Source organism: Caretta caretta, chromosome 12, assembly GCF_965140235.1.
Source record: "Caretta caretta isolate rCarCar2 chromosome 12, rCarCar1.hap1, whole genome shotgun sequence".
Taxonomy (NCBI): Eukaryota; Metazoa; Chordata; order Testudines; family Cheloniidae; genus Caretta; species Caretta caretta.
Genome location: NC_134217.1, coordinates 40,297,427 through 40,322,038, shown reverse-complemented (window position 1 = coordinate 40,322,038; position 24,612 = coordinate 40,297,427). Strand labels below are relative to the sequence as shown.

The 24,612-nt window shown below is 43.2% G+C and overlaps 1 protein-coding gene across 4 annotated transcripts in view; it reads left to right on the top strand.

Annotated features, from left to right (window-relative positions):
• The window catches only part of ANKRD11 (ankyrin repeat domain containing 11), a 233,609-nt gene that overhangs the window by 177,524 nt on the left and 31,473 nt on the right, over positions 1-24,612 (top strand). For all 4 annotated transcript variants that reach the window (XR_007352352.2, XM_048817184.2, XM_048817183.2 and 1 more), the window contains exon 4: positions 8,184-8,322. Coding sequence is in view for 3 of the 4 variants with exons in the window: in XM_048817184.2 (XP_048673141.2) it covers positions 8,184-8,322 (139 nt within the window). In the remaining variant the exon portion in view is untranslated. The remainder of the gene's footprint in view (positions 1-8,183; positions 8,323-24,612) is intronic.

The following is a 24,612-nucleotide window of genomic DNA, read 5'->3' as shown; positions in this document are numbered from 1 at the left end:
AAGTCCCATTTTCAAAAGAGACTTTGCCTCCCACATGACAAAGTCTCATTGACTTTTAATGAGACATCGATACCTACGCAGCTGTGTCACTTTTAACAATGCGACTTGGGCTTCTAAATTACTTAGGTGCTTTTGAAAATTTTACTTGCGTTCACTAGCGCTGCAGCAAATAACATGATCTTTAAAAAACGCACCATTCTATTTCCATACGTGCTTTTGTATTTGTATTTTGGCCCTGGAAAAGAAAGAAGCAAGGTTGTATTGTTAGGGCTTTCGACTGGGACTTGGGAGCTAGACTCAGTTCTCAGCTATGCCAGTATATTCTGTGTCTCCTTGGGGAAGTCACCCACTCCCTCTGTCCCTTGGCTCCCCATTTGTAAAAGGTTCCCCCTTTCTCCTACCATTTGTCTATTTAGATTGTAGACAGGGACTGTCTCTTACTATGTGTGAGTACAGGGCCTTGCGCAAGGGCCCCAATCTTAGTTGGGTCCTCTAGGCACTACCACAATATAAATAATAACTGTCCTGATATGAATTGGATTAAGTATTGTCCTTCCAAACATGTGGCTAAACTTCCTTTGTCAAGGCATTTGCTCTTGATGGTTTTATTTTTTGATACAGGAGACACCTTTTCCTCCCTGCATTGATGCATTGGTGCATTTCAGAAAAGACTTGGCGTGGCCAGTCCAGTTTGTAAATGTTGGTTTTGGTCATCACTGCTTATTTGTCTTTAGTGTTGCAATCTGCAATGCTGTCGATCCAGTTTGGAGCACAAATGGCTTTGGGGATTTCCATGGTCCGGTAATGCAAATCTTTGCATAAGAGATTGGAATGTGGGTCAGTTTTGTGAACTATACAGTGAAAGTGCAACTTCAGTGCAGCTCTAAGTAGAGCATGAGTGGTGGTGTCAATAGTTCAGGGTGTGTTTGTACCCAAATCCAAGAGCTCGCTTTCATCTACCAGAAGTATATATTCCTTTGCATCAGTTTGCACTTCGTTCATGCGTTCAGGGTCATTTTTTCAACTATAAGAGCTAAAAAAAAAAAAATTCCTGCATGAAAACTTAGATTTCTGGAGCACAAGAGGGTAACCTCAAAAAAAAAAAAAAAAAAAAAAAAGCTTATTGAGCTGCAGCTGACCCAATTTGAGCCCTGAGTGAAAAAATAACTGTTACTGAGCCATGTCACACATGTGCCTATAGGTGTTCAAAATGGCTGCTCCCAGACTTTTGATGTTATCTGTGCTCTGAATTTAATCTGCCCTCTGTAATTTAACCCCTTGTCTTTACTACATGTATGTGACAGACTCTCATTGTACAGCCAGGCAGGAGTATCTATTTTCTTGTCTAATTTAAGCAGGCTTCTATCACCTTCAGTTTCAGTGGTTAGAGGTATTTGCAATAGAGAGAATTAGCTTATTCTAGAGAGAACTGTGGTTTTGCCACCCAAAAAGAGAACCTAAGAAATTGCTGGTAATACCCTTATAATTCACTTAATTTTGCAGTAGAATACCATATGGGGACAGTTCTTCTAGGTCCCAGCTAATGATCGGACTGTGGCCAAAAGTGTGAGGATTTGTAACATTTATATTTTTAACTCTAGCTAGACCAACTGAAGATAATGTTTTTTTACCAGACATGCAGTAAATCTTACCAATATCCCACAGCACTGAGTTCCACAAGTTTGATATGTTAAAGTATTTCTTTTTACACATTGTATTTAAACTGCCAAAGTGAACATATTTTGTAGACTTCAGCTTCTTAAACTCTGACAGATTTCTTAGTCTGTGACATGTTCTGACTACAGGGGAGCTTTTTCACCGTCCTCTTATTCAGTTTTTATCTTTCATTTGACAGTGTCATCAGTGTACTGTATTAATTTGTAAGAGAGGCATCAATGACTAGTTTAGACCATAAATTTTGAATAGGGGAATGTTTTGAATCTTTTCACAAGAGTAATTTGCAGATTAATTTGCCATGTTGTTGTTTGAACATGTGAGTATGAAATTAGGTTTCTAAAATATCAATTTAAAATGGTTATTTAAACTAACATAAGGGCAACCACAGAGCTTTGAAGTGATGATGCAAGTCCAGCAACACTGTCAGCTGGCATTTTCTACTAGGTTTCACTGGCAGGGAGAGTACTTTCCCGGCAACAGAAAGCACTGTGGGTTTTCTCTGACTGAAATCTATTTTAAGATTTCAGACAATGAAAGAATCCTGTTTTTTTTATATGAAGTTCAGTTGGCCCCTTGTTTCTAGCATTCTGAAGTTCTCAACAGGGAACTCTAATGCCTTTTGCATAAGTGCTTTGTATGTAGGAAATCTCAACTTCCAGTGTCAAGGGTTTAATCAGATTTCTGGCCCATAACTCACGGCGTAGGAAAAGGTAATTTGTAGCTTCTTTATGGATAAAGGAAATTTATCTGCATTTCCCTGCTCAGTCTCTGAAAGTATGAAATGTACAAACTGCTGCTGCCCAGCAGTGACTGAGCCAGGAAGGTGTCATCTTAGAAATGTCAGTTACAACTGGTGTTTCTTGACCCTCCTGCAGCAGGTAGACCTCTTACTGAGAAGTGATACCACTCCACACTGGCAGCTTGGGGCCCTGACTAGAGGCCTAGAAACCAGCTTCCAACCTGCTTTCAGAGAAGTAAGGAGTGCTGCAGATTTCTGATTTGTGCTAAGAAAATAAATGGAATTCACTTGCCTTGCACCATCATTTCTACATTGAGCAGTTGCAACGTAACACTCAAGTTGTGCCTTAAGAATAAAGCAGTAGGAGAAGAGAAACTTGCATACAGTCTTTTCTATTTTTATGAGATTGTCCTGAACTCTAGCAAGTGAGGGCATGTGAATGTCTGAAATGGTTGGGCCGAAGTATGAATATAAATGTTTCTAAATAGTGTTTTCCAAGTTTTCCAGGGGATGTCGGCAGGTCTTCATTCTGAGAATCACTTACATGTAAAGTTTCAGAGTAACAGCCGTGTTAGTCTGTATTCGCAAAAAGAAAAGGAGTACTTGTGGCACCTTAGAGACTAACCAATTTATTTGAGCATGAGCTTTCGTGAGCTACAGCTCAAAGCTCATGCTCAAATAAATTGGTTAGTCTCTAAGGTGCCACAAGTACTCCTTTTCTTTTTACATGTAAAGAAGATGCCCTGTTAGCCCATTATAGCACTGCTTTGTTAGTATTTGAGCTGCCACGTCAATGTGGGTGTCTCTGGAGAGTGAAAAGGGCAAACTACCCTGCTTGTAATAAGACTGCAGACCTGGAGTTGCTCACTGTGCGTTTGGTTTGTTGATTTGAATGGATTACTAAGGAATAATCTAGTAGCTCTCGTTGTGAGCTGGTGCTTGCCAGTCATCCCTGGCTGTATCTCTTTCCCTTCCTCCCCCCATGACAGATGTAAACTAATACCTGTCCCTGACCTTGTGAGGCTTCTGATCTGTTCAGAATAGTAGCTGGCACAAAACATGGCATCATTTGTTGTTACAAACTATTTTTATTCACAAGTCAGAAAATAAGACAAAAGTATTTCCAAGCAGAACATTTAAACGAAATGGTAATGTATTTATTTTGGCTGCTCTGAATTTTTTCTGGCACCCTGATAACTTCTGCAATGAGGAAGAGCTCTCTGTTTCTTATCTTGAACAAGGCTCTCCTTTTTCTAGTTCCAAATGTTAAGTAATACACTCCCTCTTCTGAATGTTTGTTACTGGCTCCGTCTAACCACAAAAGCAGAGGCAGTCTTTGGGACAGCAAGAGATCCTGCTGGAGAGCAGTTAGATGTGGGTCATGGAGCTTAATTTTTAAAAAATCCCTGGCTCCTAAATCCATTTTGTAAGGTTCCAATATTGTGGTTGGAACAGAGGTGTAGCATTTTTAATGCAGCTTTAGTATTGCATGCCACTAGGGTGGCCAAACTGGCCACAACTTGAGGAACAAGTAAATAAAATGAGCTGATTGGAGTAAACAGTTTTTCTAAGCTGCATGTTAAGCCTGTACCAGATAAAACTGAGAAGGAGGAAGGAGCAACGTACACACAGTGACAACATAGTCTTATGACTGCTAGCACAATAAGCTATCTGCCAGGATCTTACAAGTCTGATACAAACAGCATGACTGGTGGGGTGGGGGGGTTAACAAGGGAATTTGTTAGATTCATTTGTCTAGGTTTCTTGCAATTATCTTGCGTTAATTAAAATATTAAGACTATTTTTAGTTTGTAGATGTTTAAAAGTAAGGCTGAACAAGATTTAAGGTCTAGCTTTTGCTAACATCTTGAAACATAAGTTTGTTAATAAATAGACGATTTGGCTTTGCTTTTAAAGCAATGCTGCAGATTTAAAATTTGTTACACTAGATTTGAACAAACCAGTTTCTCAAATACAAAGGAAAGTATAGGTAATTTACACACACATCTTAAACATCCATAGGTTCCCCTTCATACTGAAGGACTAACATACAGCCTTGTACCAGCTTTAAACATTTTTTCTAATTTGAATCCTCTGACTTTATGCAACCCAGTCTCACTTGGGGTATGTTTACCCAGCGGCTGAGAGAGGGCTTCCCAGGGCAGGCCACCAGACATGCGCTTGCTCTGCGCGAGCTCGTGCGCTTACCAGAGTTTTGTGGCATGGTAGCACAGGCAGCAGTTTGGGCTGGCTGCCTGAATCCAAGCCTGCCTGTCGCTTCGGGGGCATGCTGGGCGGCTAGTCTGAGCCGCCACCCCTGCCGCCGCGCCCACGCTATTGTTTGTGCACTCGCTCGAGCAGAACGTGCATGCATCCATCTATCCACACCGACACTCCAAGCTGCTGTGTAGCCATATGCTTAAATCCTTCCTCAAACCTATTTTCTTCTGACTGCTCCACTACTAATTGCTACTCCAGTGTCATCTGCTCCCAGCTGACAGCTTAAAAAAGCCCCAAGCTCCATAATATCTCAACACCACAACAAATAAGCAAGGAATACACAAGGCAATCATTGGTTTGCTTCCCTTGCTTCCCCCAGCAGCTGTCTTCCCTTCCCTGCATGTGTGAGAGATATAATCCCCTAATAAAAACTTTGTACATTTTGAGTTAAGATTGCTGGATTACAGGTCCCAAGAAGGCAGGTATTAAGAAGTTAAGTCATTCTGCCACCCATCTGTACTCCACTCCACTCAGAGTTCTTCTTGATGTCATCTACACCACAGCACAATCCACATAACCCCACCCTCATCCTGATCAGCAAGCAGCCACCCTTGAACTCCGACTGTCTTTATTGGTTTGTGTATTTCAGTGATTAATATAGGGTTGGTACCTTGTATGTAGTTCTGTGTGTGGTTTTGAAATGGCATGTGTAAGGAAATGAGGAACGTCGGCAGACTGCACATGGTTGCTGGGACTCCAGAGAGCCGGGCTAGTCAAATGGGAATATGGGGGAGGGATGCGGGTGGCAAGCTGGGATGTGGTGAGTGAGCTTTCAGGGGGTGGCGTGAGGAGAGCTGCACTGAGCTTTGGGAGATGACGTTTCATAGCAGAAATGTGCAGACGCCTGGGGGAGAAGAGGCTTGTGTGCAGGAAGAGGCGGTCTGATGTCTCAGCTCGGAGGGGTCAGCGGATGAACTGCTCACCCAGTGCGGCTGCCTCAGCTCCCTGGCACGCAGAAGCAGCAGCGCAATGGGGAGCCATTGGTGCACAGGGCAGATGCTTGTCTCTCCCTGTGTGTGAGACCAGTTGTGATTGTGAGAAAGAAGTTTGCAGGAACTGTGGTTATTTAGCTGGAGGAAAGCAAAGAAATGGGAGGAAAAGCAGGAATTCTCCCTGGAATGCCATACACCAACAGTTGTTTCTCATGTGTGTGTTCTTTTTGTTTTGTTTTGTTTTGTTTTTAAATTCAGCGTATTTCTGTGCTCATTAGTGAGTATACTCCTGGGGGCCGGGGGGGGGGGGGGAACCAATGTATTTTTAACTGGCTGGCTTATCCGTGTGACTTGAGCCTTCTATAGTAATTGTTGGTAGCTGCAGGGCAGAGGTTGTTATCTACAGGCTCCCGAGTTACTGAACTTGGCCCACTAGCTGCTTATGATTCTAGCAGATGTTTCAAGCTGTTCAGACCGAGACACCTCTTTCTTTAGAGGAGAGCTGAAATAGAACCCCCCCCCCATCCTCTGTTTCCCCACGCAAACACCAAGCCAGAAACATATTTTGTTGTTGTTCATTATTAACTAGGATACCACTGGTTATAGTGGAGAATCTGAGGTAACTAAGGGAGGTAGGAAGTTTAGATGTGAGATCTACAGCAGATGGGACACATGGGCTGTTTCGGTTTATGATAGAGAGCACATCCCCCAAAGGGCTATGCTGGGGCTTTGCAGTATGATTTTTGCTAATATGTACAGAAAAGACCGTTTAAGTGCGTTTTGTCTGGCTGGAGTACTGATCCCTTAAACAGTCAGTAACTTTAGCAGGCTTATCAACTGCAGAATATTCTACAGACTTTTTCTGCAGACATTGCATGTGGCAAGGGAAAGCCCTCAGCTCAGTATGGAGAAGGAAGGCCTTTAATATTGTTTTTGTTTCTTAATGGGAAGGTTTTCACCCCACCCTGTGTGCTCTGTATGCACTCTCCACAAACTCTCATGAAGGTTAGAAAACCCTAACTACCACAGGGGGAGTTTTGTTCAAAAACTCCCCCCAAAAAACCTAGCTTGCCACTAGCACTTCCTGTTTTTCTCTCACACTCAGATCCTCTGTCCCCACAACAGAAAGTGCTAATGTAATAACTCCATCTTGACTGTAAATGGGGCTGCTAATTTCACACCACAGCATGGTGTCCATTTGCCAGATAGGTCTGCCGTACTCTTCTGCAATGGCATCTTGGCATTTTAGTCTGGTAGAATACCGGGACTTGTTGGCAAAGTGACTGAACTCTGTGTACTGTAACTTATATGTTTCAGAGTAACAGCCTTTTCTTTTTGTAACTTATATGTAGGCTTGGCAGAATTCAGTTTGTATTTGTTGATAATTTTGACAGACATCGATGTTTTTAAGCATTTTTTTTTAAATTATCAATTTAAATGTTCAGTTGTGCAAAATTATGGGTTTTAAGCATTTTTTTCAACGGTTACAATTTACTTTTTTATAGTTGCAGGAAATTCTGGGGTGGGGGGGCAGATAATTATTTAATGACCTTGAGGTTCAAAAAGTTAAAGCTGTATAAATGTTAAAACACAAATTGTCCACATCACATGTCAAAGTATACAAAGTAAATATCCTTAAATCAAATGCCTAATCATTTCTCATGCAGCATTTTTCTTACTTGGCCTATCTGTAAATTTTTATTATCATTGATGGAAATATTTTTTCTTTGGTTTGTATATACAGTGAAATCATCCATTGACATTTACTAATAAAAATCAAATCCTTCCAAGCCTTTATATGAGAGTAAGAGCACGTTGTTACATTCACTGCAGAAATATAGTGACGTTGATCTTTTGCTATTGTGTTTACTTCCATGTTTTAACAATGATGTCTGATTCTTCTAGCTTAATTAAGAAACGTAAATAGGTTATTGGTGAGCTGATGGTCTGGTAGCAGTGCAACTTGCTGCCGTGCAGGAAGGTGAGGTGGGAGTGAATCTCAATGCGTCTCCCAGGATCAGTGCCTCACTCTCTATAGAGCTGTATGTGCTTCAGAGGCAGCTAGCTCAGCCCCTGGAAAGAGACTTCCTATCTAGTGTCCCCATCTAGGCATTGCACAGAGCAACCCTGAGTAGTTTGGAGATCCAGCCTTCAGCCAGAAGAAAGGGTTGCTGTGATGCAGGTAGTTCTGGGACAGAGAGAGGTGGGAGGCTACTTCTGCCACCAAAAATGTATTTATTTCCTTCCTCTCTACAAAAAGATCTAGACATGTACCCTTGTGAAGCACCCGGCAGAAGGAATGGCACCAAAGGCTCAATGCATACCATTCTAGTCACTTCATCAGCAACATATTCTTCAAGAAAACATGAAAAGTGAGGCCTATTTGATCTATTGTAGGAAAAGGAAAACCCCTCTGTGACAGAAGATCGTTTTTTCTGGGTAATTGCAGTGGCTCAGTCTAAATATTGTAAAAACCTGAACTCAGGCACAAAAAGTCCATGGAGGCAAAAGCCTTGGGAGAGACTCTTGTGAAATCTTTTCTCCTTCCTTTCTAGGATAAAGATAAAGTTTCTCTAACCAAGACTCCAAAGTTGGACCGGAGTGATGGTGGCAAAGAGGTGAAAGAGAGAGCTACGAAACGGAAGTTGCCTTTCACTGTTGGAACAAATGGAGATCAAAAAGACTCGGATACAGGTAAGGGAAAATATGAGCACCACGCCACCTAAATGTGGACTCTGGGGCTGGGGAAATGGTGAGTGCATTTCACCCTAGCAAAAACTGTCCTTAGGTGACTGTATGGTTTTTCCTGTACTATTTAAACCTCCATGGGAACATTGTGCTGTGTTCAGTCTTATATCAAGGGTGGAATGGAGTAAGATCAGTTCTGATCTTAGTAATAAATTTAATTTAATCAAACAAAAGGATTTTTAAAAACACACTTCTTCCTGTGGCTGGTTAGTGATCAATCCTATTCAACTGCTTGTTAAACCAGTTCATCAACTGAGACTTAGACTGGTGGGGAAGAAGTACTGAGTCTCTCAGTCGGAATTTGTTAAATACCGGGACAAATCTAAGTCATCCTAAAAATCTATTTGATAATACATTGGTGTGTGTCTATATCATAAATCTGAAGAATAATATGCATATGCACGCATGTCTACACACACTCAACTGTAGTTTGACTTTAACACTTTTGATACAGGACCATCCTGTCTTAAAGCTGAAAAGGTCATTCAGGTGGCCTTGCTTATTTGTACTGTCGAATGTAAAACTGGTTGAAAGAGCATAAATAAATGACACTAGATCGAGTTGGGGGTGGAGAAGTGATTCCTTCAGCCGGGCAATTTTCGCCCGAGTTTTATGTAACATTTTTATCGGTGGTCTAGAAGAAGAGATTAGCTTGCTACTTTATTTGCAAGTAATACGAAATTGGGAGATGTGACAAGAAACATTGAGAATGGAGAAAATAGTACAAAGGGATATAAAGAACTTAGAAATATAAGCAGGAAATAAAATGATTCGGTCTGTAAAAATACCTGTTAGTGCATTTGGGGAAAATAATCCAAATGATGCATGGCAGTGTGGGCAACTAGTCAGGCTAGCAGGGGGAATTATGGATCGCAGAGTGGCTGTGAGGCTGCAATGTATGGTGGAAAGCAAAGCCAATATCGCTTTTGGCTGCCCATGCGTAAGACATGCCATCACAGATCATACCGCACTGGTGGAACGTCGTGTACACTCTGCACTTGAAATACCATGTACAGTTCTAGTCACGTCAGCATCAGAAATCAGTACAGACCGTGGAAGGAGATCAGAGAAAAGCAGCAAAAATTATTAACATTAAAAGCTAACCCAGTATAATTCAGATGGATGACTAAGAAGTCTGAGGTGAGGCAAGTCGACAAGCGACTGAAAGGCAAAATCACCTCAGAGGGAGAGGAGATTAAGATAGTCCAAGGGTCACTATAGAGTTAAGAAGATGAAATGGGTAAAGGGAGTAGCAGGGAAACTTCCTTAACAGTGATGTCTACTAGACTGTGGGTTAAACTCCAAGGAAAGGGATGAAAGCCCTGTTGTCTGAGTTATTTAAGACCAGATTGCACAAGGCCCCTGCTTGTACCGTAACAGGTACTAGGAGGGGTTTTCCATTTCCATTTTCTCTAACTCCTTACATGTAATTGAACTGTAAGACTAATCTTATACATCACAAGGTCCTGGGGTTCTAATAAGCAGGAGGATACAGCTCGACCTCTGTACAATGTGATTCGGCCCTTTTGCATTTATTTTTCCCAAGTTAAATATAACGGTCAGAGTCTGATATGACAAGGTATAGTCTGTGTCACATGGTCAGTATACTGAGTTATTGACTGATTTTGTTTGGATTAAAAGTTTGTAAGGCTGGTTTTAAAACATACCCAAGGATTGTCTGAGCCAAGTTGCTAGCACAGTTTTGTCAGTTGGTTAATAAATAATGTTTGGTTTGCTTGGGGATAGAGTCGAATTTCTGTGAATTTCATTGTGCTGAATGGCAGTTTCTTCTGTTGCCGAACTCCCTGTCCTGAGAGACAGTTTCCAAAACTTAGTTTATCTTGTTAAAGTGTAACTCAAATTGATTGCCATTTCTAGGTATGAATCGTCATTTTTGCATTCTTGGCATATTGATGAGTAAATACATCATGGAATGAATATGTGATAGAGGTCACAGTAAATTGAAAGAGAGAGGGCAGCCCCTGGTCACTTGAGAACAGATTGTGTTACTGCTCTGAAAAGGTGTGATCTTGACTCATTTTCAAAGCTAAGCAGTTTGCATTCTGGATAGTACTTGGCTTGGTGACCATCTGATTAGTCCCAGTGTCCTAGGCTATGTCTGACTTGAATGAGTTTAGGAGTCTCTGACCAGTGTGGCCAGGGCTACTGAGGGGAAAAGAGTTAAGCCTGGTGTTGGAACCTTCACTGCTGCCTTTTAACATTTAAATTCTCAACCAAACAATGTATTTGCAGGGAAAGGGGAGTCATAAGTTCATTGTAGGCTATTTCAAGGATAAAGTGATCATAACAATTATTAAAATGTCATTGTGAAGCTCTGCATTAATTTTCCAATGGTGTCGAGGGGTAATTGTCTCAGTTTACAAGACAAGGCTATTTTTTGGAGTGCTCCAAACTCCTCTTGGGATGTGAAAAGGCAGCTTGGCTCTTTCTATCTCATCCATCAACATCCTGCCTAGGTTCTGCAGCCAGCCTGTAATCTGAGCAGAGGACAAGCGGATGAGGGGGGTTTGATGGCCCTGCTGTCAGCAGCATCGCCACGCAAGATTCTTCCCTAACCCCATTTTCTTGCTGCCTTCAGAATGCTATTGAGCAGCAGCCGCCAGGGCTAGTTGGAGGCCACTTGCCTACCCTGTCTTGCAGCTCCTCCCTGCTGCCAGCAACCTTTGACTCCACCCTTTTGCAGTCATGAGACTGACGCCTCCTCAGAACACACCTTCTCCTGCAGAGTTGGTCCTTGGCAAAGAGGGTGAGAAATGTCAAGTTTCGCTCCTCGTCATGTCTCATCTGGGGCGCTGCTGACACACACAGCAAAATGGCCACCTTGTGTCAGTCAGGAAGTGGAACAGGGGCTGCAAAATGGTAATTCAGTCTCACAACAGTGCGTTTAAATGACACCCTTCATATACTGAGAAAGTGTGGGTGAGTTTCTAACAACCTGTCTGAGAGACAAGGAGAGGAAGTGACTCAGTCACTGGCTGGGGGCAGGGAGTTTCAGGTAGATGGTGCAGTGCGAGCAAGATGCTTAGCAAGAACATGCTGTGTTTTTTCTTTACTCAAAGAATCAGACATTTCAAATGGAAAAGGTTTGTTGTCTTGTCATTCTCCTTCCCCCGCCACCTCTGCCATTAGGGAATTGCACTCTGCTGCACGGTTTGAGTCTTGTCCCATTTTAGGGTCTGACTTTCAGTAGATTAGTAGCAACATATTTGTGTGTGTGTACCATGTTGCCCACTTAGCTTATGCATTCCCAGATGAGTGCCCCCAAATCTCCAATTTATACACGTGTGGCGAGATAGACACTTATCTAATCACACACATCTGGCAATGCCCACTCAAATGCTGGCTAGCAAGTCACTGAAAGTCTTTGATGTCTCAGACAATGGGTCTTCCACCGCACACTCAACATCCATCAGCCATTCTCACTGTTTCTCTCTGGAAGGATTCTGCTTGTCTGAATACTCTATGGGAGGAGAAGGAAGGGTTTTTTTCCAACTTTGATTTCAGCTATTGTGAGAAGTAGGATTGCAACCTCTCAGTTAACCAAATCAGTCACACAGTTGACCTCAGTTCATTGACATAATGCAGCCCAGTTTGTTGGAGTTCAGTACCTATTGTTCTGGGTGTTTTTGAGGATGTTTTTGTTTGTGTTTCATGGCTATGGTGTGAAATTCAGCCCTAAATATATGGGAACTGAAATTGGGGGCAAGTCTTTCTCTCCTCCTTCTGCTGATGGGGCATTTCTCTCTCTCAAAGTTGAAACAGAAAATGGTGACCCTGTTGCATGGATTTGTAGTGATATTTACTGTTTGAGCTCTGTCTTTTTTGCCACTGTGTGTCTGATGGTATCTTCTCAAATACTTCTATTTCAGCTTCGCTATGTAAAGTAACTACTGTACATGTTTCAGAGTAACAGCCGTGTTAGTCTGTATTCGCAAAAAGAAAAGGAGTACTTGTGGCACCTTAGAGACTAACCAATTTATTTGAGCATGAGCTTTCGTGAGCTACAGCTCACTTCATCGGATGCATGCCGTGGAAACTGCAGCAGACTTTATTTATACACAGAGAATATGAAAAAATACCTCCTCCCACCCCACTGTCCTGCTGGTAATAGCTTATTAAAAGTGGGGTGGGAGGAGGTATTTTTTCATATTCTCTGTGTATAAATAAAGTCTGCTGCAGTTTCCACGGCATGCATCTGATGAAGTGAGCTGTAGCTCACGAAAGCTCATGCTCAAATAAATTGGTTAGTCTCTAAGGTGCCACAAGTACTCCTTTTCTTTTTACTGTACATGTTGTTTGGAAGTAGGTGTGAATAATAGCCATTGTTTGTTCAGATCTCTGTTTTATCTTCTAAATTGAAGGTGACTTTGAACTACAGTTGGTGCCTCAATGCTGATCGGTAGCAGCCATTATTAGGTGTTGTTGCATAGGTGTTTTCTGTGTTTGCCTGCCCTTGTGTCCCTGTGCAGGGTGTGAGCTACTTAGCAGGTGTTCCAGTCTTTTAGGAGTGGCACTTAGGCTGTGTCTACACTGCGTTTTGTTGGTAAAACTTTAGTCAGTTGGGGTGTGACCAACAAAACTTTTGTTGATAAAAAGCGCCAGTGTGGACAGTGCTTTGTCTGCGGGAGACACTCTCCCACTGTCAGAGCTGTCACCCCCTCGTTGGGGATGGTTTTATTTTGTCAGCAGGCTCTCTCCTGCCAACAAAGAGCAACTACGCTACGTACCTTACAACGGCTCAGCTGTGTGGCCGCTGTAAGGTGCACAGTGTAGACATAGCCTAAGTGAAGACCTATTCTTTTCCTTTCCTCTCCTTTCCTGTTTGTTTTCTCTGTGTCCATGTCCTCCTCCCTTCAGCCCTGATCTTGCTACCTTTTCCCCTTCCCTAGTCGATTTCCAAACCACCTATTCTCTGTCCATTAAATTGCAACAAACCTTTTTAGCTGCCACCAGAGCAACTTCCCTCATCTTGAGCAAGTGAGTCCATTTGCTGGGGAGACATCTGTGCTGATCCTTGAATCATATTGCAGTGGGTGCTGTTGAAGCTGAGCAGATCACATGCACTTCCTCCTATCCTCCTCCTTGCAGTTTGGAAGCATGTAATGCTTGTAGAGTGCTGATGTATTCAGAAAGAGAGCAAGTAAGCAGTTTCATTCTTGAACTGTCTTATTTGCAACCCACCCCACAGTGTGACATTACTCTGCCTTGATTCAGAACCAAGCACTCAGAATACCACACAGAGGGTTTTGTCACTTACTTAAACATTCTTGGCAGGGTGTATGGAAGATATTACTTGCAAACATTGTTTTCAAGTGTATAGTTTTGGAACAGTAGGGCCAGTGTTAAACCTTTCTAAATTATCTGTTTCAAAATGGCTCCTAGAGCAATAATCCTGGTTCCAGGATCCCGTGCAGTTAATCAAGTATATTACCTTTATGTATGTTTTAAAACAACAATAGAACAAACTTAGCCATGCGCCTAAAGCTCATGAAACATGTATGTTACAAACTCTACACGAGACTCTTGTCTAAACTGCCCCCATACCCAAAAGTTGTCTAAAGAACCTATGTTTTTCAGTTTACATGCAAATATAGCTAGTATAGCCAAGGCAGCGTGGAAAGAGGCCAAGAGAATAAAACCAACCTTTCACCCATTAATGCCAAATCTTGCAGTTTGGAGCACCTCTTCATTGTGCTGAAAACAGGGGTTTTGGCGTTTTCCAAACAGATTTGCTAACTTTAACTTCACAAAGCATAGGAGAGTCTCGGAGAGGCTACGAAAAGAGGGGCAGGAGAGGAAGGCAGTATATTGAAGGCCGAAATAGCCGTAATGTGAAACCAGCTGAGTGGTGAGGTTGAGAGAGGTGGGGGCAGCAATTGAGACTTACAGAAATGAAATTCTTGGCTGTACTCTGCCTGAGGCCCATGTGTGGTTTTGCAATAAACTGCTACCTGAGTCATGGAGCTGACTCAAAGGCACCAGACTCTTAATTACTGAGCTGTATGCTTTCCGTATTCCTGTGTATTCATATTGTATATGTAGCAAAGCAAGTAAGAAGTGCAGTGTATTATCCCCACTCTACAAATGCTGGGTACTGGATTGGTATTGCTGCGAACAGTTGCTTTAAAATGCACAGCTCAGAGTGGAAAACTCCTTAAATTAGGTTTTACTGAAAACAATTTGATTTAACTTGGAGATTTAAGGCTGTTGCACTTGAGACCATGGCTTCTGGCAGTTGGAAGGTGCAGCTGTAGTTTCCAGATCCTGGATCATCAGGGGGTATATTTTAATAAAACCTTCAGACTACTCTGGTTTCATTCCAGCCCCCAGAGCAGCCTAGGTCGGAACACAGCATAGAAGCTGTGATCAAAATTGGCAGTGTCTGAAGTAACATTAGGTATCCAGAGCTACTTATTGGTGTAGCAATAAGCCCCATTCTTGAAATCCACAAGGGTGAGGTGGGGATTATACTAAGTCTAAAAAAATTTCATGTTTTACCTCCTGTGCAGTTGATCATTTTCTCTCAGTTTGAGGTTTTGTTGGGTCTGAGGACAATTGCTCAGGGCAAGTCTAAACTTTTTTCCTACCCCCATTTAGTTTCGCCGCTCTCCTCTGGCTCGTTCAGAATCTGTAGAAGCAAGGTTCTTTTATACATGTGTGAGATGCTGATCAAGTCATAGTAGTCAGAAGAGAAGATCAGAATGGACTTTGCAAGTTCAGCCTGTTTACAGAGTCTGCTGTTGCTGAAAGATGTCTGGAGCTTGGTAACCAAGTATAAACTAAAAATACAGGGACAATACAGCATATACACAGTGTGGTCTTATGCCTACTACATATCCCTTTGATTTTATTGCAGTGTGTATTGCTTCTTCACTGTTGAAAACAGTAACAGATTAAACTAATGTAAAATCACACCTCCAACAGTATTTTAACAGCAGCTTTTTGTAGTAAAAAGTCCCCCAAACACTTGAGAAATTCCATTGTAAAGAGAAAAATAGCAGTTCCAGTTTTTAAAAAATCCATTTAATAATGTAGATTTTCACTTCTTTGGTATCTATAACACAGGGAATTCAGAATGCTTCACAAATAATAACTAGCCTCACAACACCCCTGAGGTAAATTATGGGACGTATGGATCGGCCACTTCTGAGATACAATGCTCAAATAAATTGGTTAGTCTCTAAGGTGCCACAAGTACTCCTTTTCTTAATGCTGCATCTGTTTACCAGCACAGAGCAACACTTCACAGCTGCTTGAGATGGGAAGGAAAGAAGAATCCCACATTTAATGGAAACTGCAGAGGGAATCTTCAGCAGGCAGAATGTAATTTAAAACCAGTGTGTGGTAATCTGAAACCTGCTGCCCTTAGATCCATCAGTCCAGAATTGATCATTAACCTGCCTCTTCACCTGTCAGTCTAGCAGCAGTGGCTAATGACAGAGCAGTATCTGCTGGTGCCTTTTAAACCTCTGTTTTTCCATTTCAACCACAGTCTGTGCTCTGCCTCAAACACAAGCTCTACTTGGGCTGTAAAAGGGAATGAATGATGCATGGTTTAGTAGCAATGAGACTTCAGTCATGAGACCCCTCAGCATTGCTTAATCATTGCAGTGGAAACAGAGTTAACACTAATATCACTGCACACACAGGTTCAGCCCTGCTGTAATGACTGTCTGTGTGAGGGAGGTGGTGGTAATTAAATCACAGAAGAACCTGGGGCCCTCCACCAAAATAAAACCCTCTGGTGTGTACACAGGGGAAAAGACAGTCTCTGCCCTAAAGAGCTAGCATTCTAAAGACAGGCCAGACACAGACATTAAACAAACAAGAAATAAGCAATTTGTCAAAAGTAAAGAACCTGTAAGTTACAGTTATTGCCAATTCCCACAATATTTGGTGGTGTTCTTACAGCCCCTGCTCCTGGAGTCAGGTGATCGTGTGAGAATATCAGCTTTCATTTAAAAAAAAGAAGAGGTTTCTGACTTCATGGTTATGGAGAGAAGTTTGAAAATGTGACCCAGGAGGATCCTAAAGATTCAGAAACAAGAAGGCAAACCACAAAAATCCCATTTTTCTGTTTTGTTTTGTTTTTTAATTGAATGACTTTGAGGCCTTGAATCATGATTTTTAAGCTCTTTTTGGGGTTGGTGATGCTGCATTCCCTCACCCACCTCCCCTCTGTCCAGCTATCCTAGTCAACCTCTTGCACTGCCCTTGATCATGCAGAGTGCCCTGCTCCACCCTGCACTTCCCTACTGCCACAGGGAAACACTCAGCTTCACTAAGGGAAGACAGGCAAAATGTCTGGCCTTGACCGTCAGGCCATTTCTCAGCTCCCTGTGGAGAGGTTGTCCTATGCTCATCCCCCGTCCCAGTGTCTGACACTGGCAGCAGCTCCCAGCCAATTCCCCCTCCCCCCCCCCCCTTGCCGGTGGATTTTTGGGGAGGGGCGTGAGCATCCCATGCTCATTCTTAGGGCCCTTGATTATTTCTTTCTCCCCCTCCCCTTACAAAGGAGTGGGGTTCCCAGTGCTGGGGGCCACGTTCCCAGCTGTGGTGGATAATTCCTTCAGCATGTTTGTTAGGAAGCAGCCTTGTCTCCTAAGAGCCCCTCTGTGTGTCAGTTTTTCTGGTAAAAGCACTACAAAGCAACACTAGACTACAGAACTTCCTCCCTTGGGTGCTTGGGGGCTCTGGAGTCTAGTGCTGCTTTGCCTGTGGTTGCAAAGAATTTGGGGTGAATTTAAACACCCAGATCTTTTAGATTTTGAGGGCTTGTCTGAGAGAAGAAAGCCAAATCCAGTCAGCTTTACCCACGTGAGGAGTCTCGCTGTAGGGCATGGGGTTAGCATGAGTAAAGTCAGCAGGCGTTGGCCTCGGAGCTTTGAAAGGTGCTACTGTTTTTCAGCCTCATTCGTATTACTGCTTAAACATGCTGTGTGAGTCTAATTATGGGTTGGAAATGCTGGATGAATCAGATGACCTAAACCATCTACTCCTTCCCCGCCCCCACCCCACCCCCCACCCCACCCCCGGAATACGTGCATTGCTGAGTTGCCTAACTGGCTGCTGATGTTTAGAAATACCTCCCATGGGAACAGCCTTGTTACTCACAAGTGGCTAAGCTGGCTAGGGAATCCGTGAGAAGCAAATTGCTGGCTCATTCAGAAATGCATCTATGTGTGAAGCTGTTACATGTATGCATTTCTGCTGCTGGCTTCAGTGCGATACATGTGGCTGGGCGACTGAGGGGCTGTGCTGCATAGGCCCTTTCCTAACTAAAATAGTCCAGAACCTGTCCTCACCTAGCAACCAGCGAGAGAGTGACTGTCAGAGCTTCTTCATTTCTAGCTGGGCCCCATAATGGTAGCACAGTGTAGTTAGACTGGCAAACACCATTGCTCAGATCCCATTTAAATGCCTATTTAAATATATGTAGCTGGTGAGAGAGTGTTGTGAGCCTCTGTGAACCAAAAATCTGTCCCTGATGGCTGGCTCCTTGATGTAAGAACTCTCATCAGCTGTATCCACAGGCTGTCCTGCCTCTAGCTTCCCAGGTAGGGAGAAGGAGCGTGGGCTGTACATCATGTGGAGCTTCTGCCCAGCGTCTCCTCACTGTTCTTCAGCATAAACAAGAAGTCTGGAAGCTGGACTATCGGTAACTTTCAATTATTACTGTTTAACATCAAGGGCTGTGTTTTTACATTCGCTGCTTACTCAGGGGTCCAGTAAATGGCCACTTTTGCTGAGATGCCTTTTCACACTTCTGGTTGAAGGGTGTCTCCTTCGTTTAAACCAGACCTGCGGATTATCCTGATATTTGAACTGTGTCTAGTCTAGGGGGTAGCGTTAAACCCTCTTAGCTGAGTTATGCCTTTTAAAGATAACGAAAATATTGGGGCCTGGCCCTATAGATCCACTGACATCCATGGGCCTGACAGAAAGCATAATGATTTGCAGGTCAGGCTTTTGGTTTGGAAGGTCATTTGACTTTGTAACATATCAGAGTTCATGTAGTACTCTTCAGAGCAATAATTTACCAGTACTCCACTTTCTCGCAGCACAATTTCAGTCTAGGACACCTTTCAGTTTAGCGCATGTGGGAATGAATTCCCACTGATGGCCTCTGTCTCTCTCCTAGGTTAGGTAGTAATCACCAATCGCTCCGATTTATTTTCTAGGGGCAGAGGGGAGTGACCTTTTTCTCTCTCTCATTCTCTTGGAACAGGCTGCTGCATTTTTTTCCCCTCTCATTTTCTTCCACTGTTTCCGTTTTGGCATGAGCTTCCTTGGCTGATCAGCCAGACGTCCATCTCCATCCACGGGATCCTGCAATCCATTTGCATTGTTGGCTATGCAGCGTATGCATAAAATTCCATGTAACCAAAATCAGTCTCTTCCTTGTTGTAGACTCCTCGGTAATGTGACTTTCTCCTTTTGGTCCCACTCCTATTCCTTTCGCTGTACTTGTCCTGCGTTCAGGTCTGCGCAGCCTGCTCATTTTTTTTACTCTTTCATTGCAACAACACATTCTCCTGACTTTCAGCCCACCCTCCTTGGGCTGCCCCTTGTCTGTCTGGCTGTATGTTTGTGCTGCTTCCCCTTTTGAGCTGCCAGGATACGGAACCTGCTGGTGTCCTCGCTGCTCTGAAATCTCTGAGCTGCCTTATGTCTTGCCATGTGCACGTTGTCCTTAGATTCCGATCCTGTCCTGTCCACAGAGGTGTGGGTTCATGTGTCTGCTGCTGCCCCTTCTTCTGTTCACTGGCCGTGAAACCGGTAAAACCGCCCCTTCCTCTCTCATTTGAACTGACGCGCCAATGCATTAAAACATTTTATGTGCTGCAGCCTCCCTGGTAAAAATGAGTCACTTCATGCATGCTGTGCTGCAGACAAGAAAAGCAGAGACTTGTGCTTTCTTCAGGGGCATAATACATTCTCCATTGCTGTCTATACCATTCTGATTTATTCTTATTGATCCTTTGTTTGGCTGCATGTTTGGGGAATACACTGTTGAAAATCCTGAGCTTTAACAGAGCCAACAGTCAGTTTCCCACACAGTGTGGAAAAGTTCATCTTATGCATTACTTGTTGGGCAGTGGTACCACCTTATATGCTTGTGTTGTCATGTCTAAGCAGTTCAGACAGACGCTGGTGTGTTACAGGGAGCCACATGTTTCTAGGGAATGGGGTGCTGTGCTGCTAAACTGCAGCAGTCTGCCAGTGCAGCTCTGGGTTGGAGTTCTCTTAACCACTAACTGTCAGGCTTCTCAGAATGTACTGAAAAAAATTGTACAGGATTTTTCGCTGGCGTTGCCTTTCTTCCTTCTCCCACCCCTCCTTTTTTCCTCCCACCTCGGCTAAGGCCTGTGCTTCAACCCGTATTGTGCTAAGCCTACATGCAGAGCTAAACCGACAGCTGAATCTTGAATGCCTCCACAAGAAACAGCATGTGCTGTGGGACCTCTGGATAGCCACCTACAGCCTTCCAGCAGGAAAGAATTTGTACTCTAAATTAATGCACTGTGTGCATGTGTGTTGTATGACCTGGAATCTAATCTGGGCACAAGAACCGCCTATGGGCAAATGGGCGAATCCTTTTGTTGTCCTAGAAATGCACTCATGCTCTAGTCTTTCACCTAGAGTTCCCAGATTCACATTTTTCGTTTTGCTGAAGAAGTTAAAAGTAATTCCCTACCTATATTCTGCAGGCATAGCTGTATTCAGGTTCTGAATTCTTCCCATTTCTGTGTCTAGCTCCCATTAATGTCAGTGTGAGTTCAGTGTCTGCACCAGAAGAACAGAAACCTTGAATTAAACACAATAGCAAAACAGAAGTTTTGTTCTAGAGTCATAGAAAGTTAAAGCAAGCAGCAAATGAGCTTCTTCAAACGTAGGTGAATGGAAGGTGGGATTTGGCTGAATGTTTCACTATTAGTGGGGTAGCAGTTTTAATTACGAACGTCTTTATCTCTCTCTAAGTGGTGGGTTTTTAAGTTGGTCTTATTGCAATTCCTCTGTAAATTAGATTTTGTATTAATGATAAGCATTAGGATTGTTAGTGCCACCACTTCCTTTCTTGTTTTCTGCACTCCAGTGTACATGCTCTGCATCAGCTCGTGCTTCCTTCACGTCTGGAAAACAAACTGAAACATGTCTGGATCTTTGTTAAGGTTGTGAAAGAGGATGGTAGCATTGGTGCAATCGCATCTGAAAGAGCTTACTTTCCAAGCACTCCCCTGCGAAGGCATGTTAGTGTAACATAATCTTCCTCCTTGTTTACTGCAATAGATGCCAAATGCAAGTCTTGCTCTTCATTCACTGAACATTACTATAAAGATTTACAAAATAACATTTCCCCAAGTGATAGAGGCATTTACAGAAACTACTGTAGAGTGAAATTATGAGTAAAGGTTTACTGTATCTGGAGCAGTTAAATAAAAACCACAGTTGTAGCCCTGTTATGTCTGGGCAGGTCTGGAGCAGGAAGGCCAGTCCAAAGCCTCTGTCCATTGCTTCATTTATCACTATGGTAAACTGAACTTTTTAAAGTCAAACTTTCTTGCTTAGATTCAGAATTTGAAACCAAACTGCAAGAGGGTAAGAAACACATCCTGTATCCTTTCTAATCAGCTTTCCCCTCCTCCATTTCTGTTCTTCCTGTTTACATATTTGGTTTCAGGCCACCCTATGGGTCTCACTTCTGCACTCAGTTCAGTTTGCCAAAACTCTTCTGGGCAGCAGCAAATAGGCTTAACCCTTTGGCTCAAAGCAATGGGGATGTCTGATGAGAGAGGCTGATGTATGTTGTGCATTGTTTTCGGTGGCAGTAGCTTCTGGCTGTGAAGAGGTTAAATGCCCAGGCTAAAAAGAACTTTACTGTGTGTAATGGCACTTTCATTTTGCTTGTCAGTTGAAGTCAGTGCGTTTGAGCAGTGTGAGGATTTAGTTCTGCATTTACACTAGATTTCAGTGTATTTAAATTCTTAATAATTTGCATTTCAAATAAGCAATCCAGGCAGCTAGTTAAAAACCTGTATCTTGTAAAAGCTATGTTTCTGAACAGTGCTTTCTTCTGACAACCACATTTACGATATCATTCCAGGTTAGTCTAGCTGTCTTTGGGAGATGTACCTTTGAAGTCTTCTGTGCTGTATTCATTCTTGCTTCATGGTACGTTTGCCTTGGCTGGGTACAGCAACCAGATAGATTGTAAACTGCCCTCTTGCCTACACTGGGAAAGCGTGTCAGCATGATTCTGCAATGGCAGTGAGAGTGAAAGCTGTATTGTAGCCAGGGCACAAGTGTTTTTGCTGCGTCATCTAACCCTGATCATAGCTATTATAACAGGGGTGGCCAAACTGCAGCTCCCAAGCCACATGTGGCTCTTCTACAGTTAAAGTGCAGCTCGCAAAGCCCTCCATATTCCCCCCATTCTCCGCCTACCAGACTGGGGGAGGATGGGGAGGGCTCGGAGCTTTTGCCCTGCAGTGGGGTGGTGGAGCTAGGGGCTTCTGCCCAGCAGGGAAGGGAGTCTAGTGGCTTCTGTTCCGTGGGAGGCCCCACCACCCTGCTGCAGGGCAGAAGCTCCAAGCCCTGACGGGTGCACCCGGCTTTCCAACTTCTGAAGATTATCATATGCAGCTCAAAGAAAAGGAATACTTGTAGCACCTTAGAGACTAACCAGTTTATTTGAGCATTGGTTAGTCTCTAAGGTGCCACAAGTACTCCTTTTCTTTTTGCGAATACAGACTAACACGGCTGTTACTCTGAAACCTGTCAATATGCAGCTCAGAGGATCAGTACATTTGGCCACCCCTGTAATAAAACTGGCCACCCCATGTGTTCACAGTTGTAGCTCTGCTTGTGTCTGGGATCCAGCTCACAGCTCTCAAACCTAAAGGGCATTAACCCTAGCAAAAGTCCCACCCTTCTCCTTATGCAGTCAGCACAGGGAATGCAACCTGTGACCATTTCCTATACTTCCTCTCAAATGCTTAAAAAGCACAGATGAACCTCTGTGCTGCAGCAATCAGCACCTGACCATCTGATCATAATACTGTGCATTTCTCTACCACCTTTCCCCATCTTGAGGAGGTTGGTTGTGCCACAACAGACATTAATGAATAAATCTGAATGCACTGGGATGGGGTATCCTCCTTTAACCATTGGGGAAACTGAGGCACGGGGCAGTGAAGTGACTTTGCCATGGTCACACAGCCGGTGAGCAACAGATCTGATGATAAATCCTAGGTCTCCCAACTCCCAGGGTTGTGCTTTAATCACAAGATGATTTCCTTCCTGTGAAGGATGTAAGCACAGCATCCACAAGTAATGCAGTTACCTGCATCAAACCCGTCTGTCTTACTGCAGCAAGTGAAAGCAAGAGCACAGCAGTCATTTTTAGGTTTATTTTTATCCTTGACAATCGCACGCTTTTAATGTTAAGTGTTCTGTGGAGGAGGAGATTTCTGCCATTGCAGAATTAGTAAGAATTTAGCATTTTCAGTCAAACTTCGCAAGCATTTTTGCAAATTGTGTGCTCATTCTGACAGCCCAGAAACAGCGGAGTAATATTAATGAAAGCGTTCCTGTTCTAATTATAAGTTCCTTCTGCATGAACACCCACAAAATAGCCCTTGAAGACCTACAGCCCTTCTACATTGCTTTGGTTGTATTTTATAGCTGTGGCAGAGAGCTGTTGGGTGAGATGTCACTCAACATGACCCCATCAGTGCCCTCTATTATGTCTGTGGCAACAAAGATGGACCATGGTTATGGTACCAAAGGGATATACATGTGGCTTTCCTTGCACAACAGAGCATGCTGAGTAGACAAACCCTGATTTCTTACAACGCTGATGTTTCCAGGTGAAATGCGATTTGCCAAGTCTGCATTTGAATTACAGCTGTGAAGGCCAATGAGGGACAAAATGCAGAGTTTGCGAGTCACGAAAAAGACTTGCCTGCTGCGGTGGCTCTTGGAGCCACGTGGCCTGATGATATATTGTTGGCCATGCTGCAATGGGTTCTGTTAATCTTGGAGGCCAAGGGCTTGTGCGAAAATATCGACCCGTTGAGAAAGGCAGCTGCCGCAGGGCACCTGAGCAGTGGAAAAGTGAAGCCCTGTAATGTGTTCACACCAGGAAGGATAAACTGCTTCGTGGCCTTAGCTCATGGCACTATCTAAGCCAAATCACTTTCTTGGTGTAAGTTTATTTTTAATTTTATTCAAGCCATAGAGAAACCATCCACTTCTCAGAGTAACAGCCGTGTTACTCTGTATTCGCAAAAAGAAAAGGAGTACTCATGGCACCTTAGAGACTAACCAATTTATTTGAGCATAAGCTTTCGTGAGTTAGCTGTAGCTCACGAAAGCTTATGCTCAAATAAACTGGTTAGTCTCTAAGGTGCCACGAGTACTCCTTTTCTTTTTGCATCCACTTCTCAATGATCTGATTTGATCCTTCAGCTTTGTCACTACTGTCAGGGAGAATGACATATGGTTTTAGTCTAATTAAAGTGGAATTCTCCTTCAGCACATAAATTTATTGAGTTTGTACATAAAATGCAGGGTTTATTGTAAGGGGAGAGACTCCTTGATATGGAACAGCCATTTTTGAAACATAAAACTTTTGTCAGGGAATCAAGATGAGTGGAGTCGGTGATAGCAGAATAATCATCAAACACAGATGTTTCACCACTTGTGGACGGGGTGAGTGTGAAGAACGGTGCCCTTCTCTTGTGGATGGTGTGGAGATAGACGTTTTCGGCAAAGGATTGGAAGAGGAAGCTGCATGACTACTGCTCACTGATGCCGAAAGGCTAAATCAGTGGTTCTCAAACTTTTGTACTGGTGACTCCTTTCACATAGCAAGCCTCTGAGTGTGACCCCCCCCTTGTAAATCAAAAACACTTTTTTATATATTTAACACCATTATAAATGCTGGAGGTAAAGCGGGTTTGGGATGGAGGCTGACAGCTTGAGACCCTGCCCCCCCAGGTAATAACCTCGCAACCCCTTGAAGGGTCCCAACCCCCAGTTTGAGAACCCCTGGGCTAAGTCTTGCTGTGTATATAACAGAGGTGAAAGAGTAGAAGAAAATGCCTAGTAAAGGTTGTTAGTAGTGCACCCTAGCGGTGAGTACTGGGAGCAGCATTCAGTATATTTAATTGACTTAGAAGACAGGATGAATAGAAAAAGTTTTGCTGACAA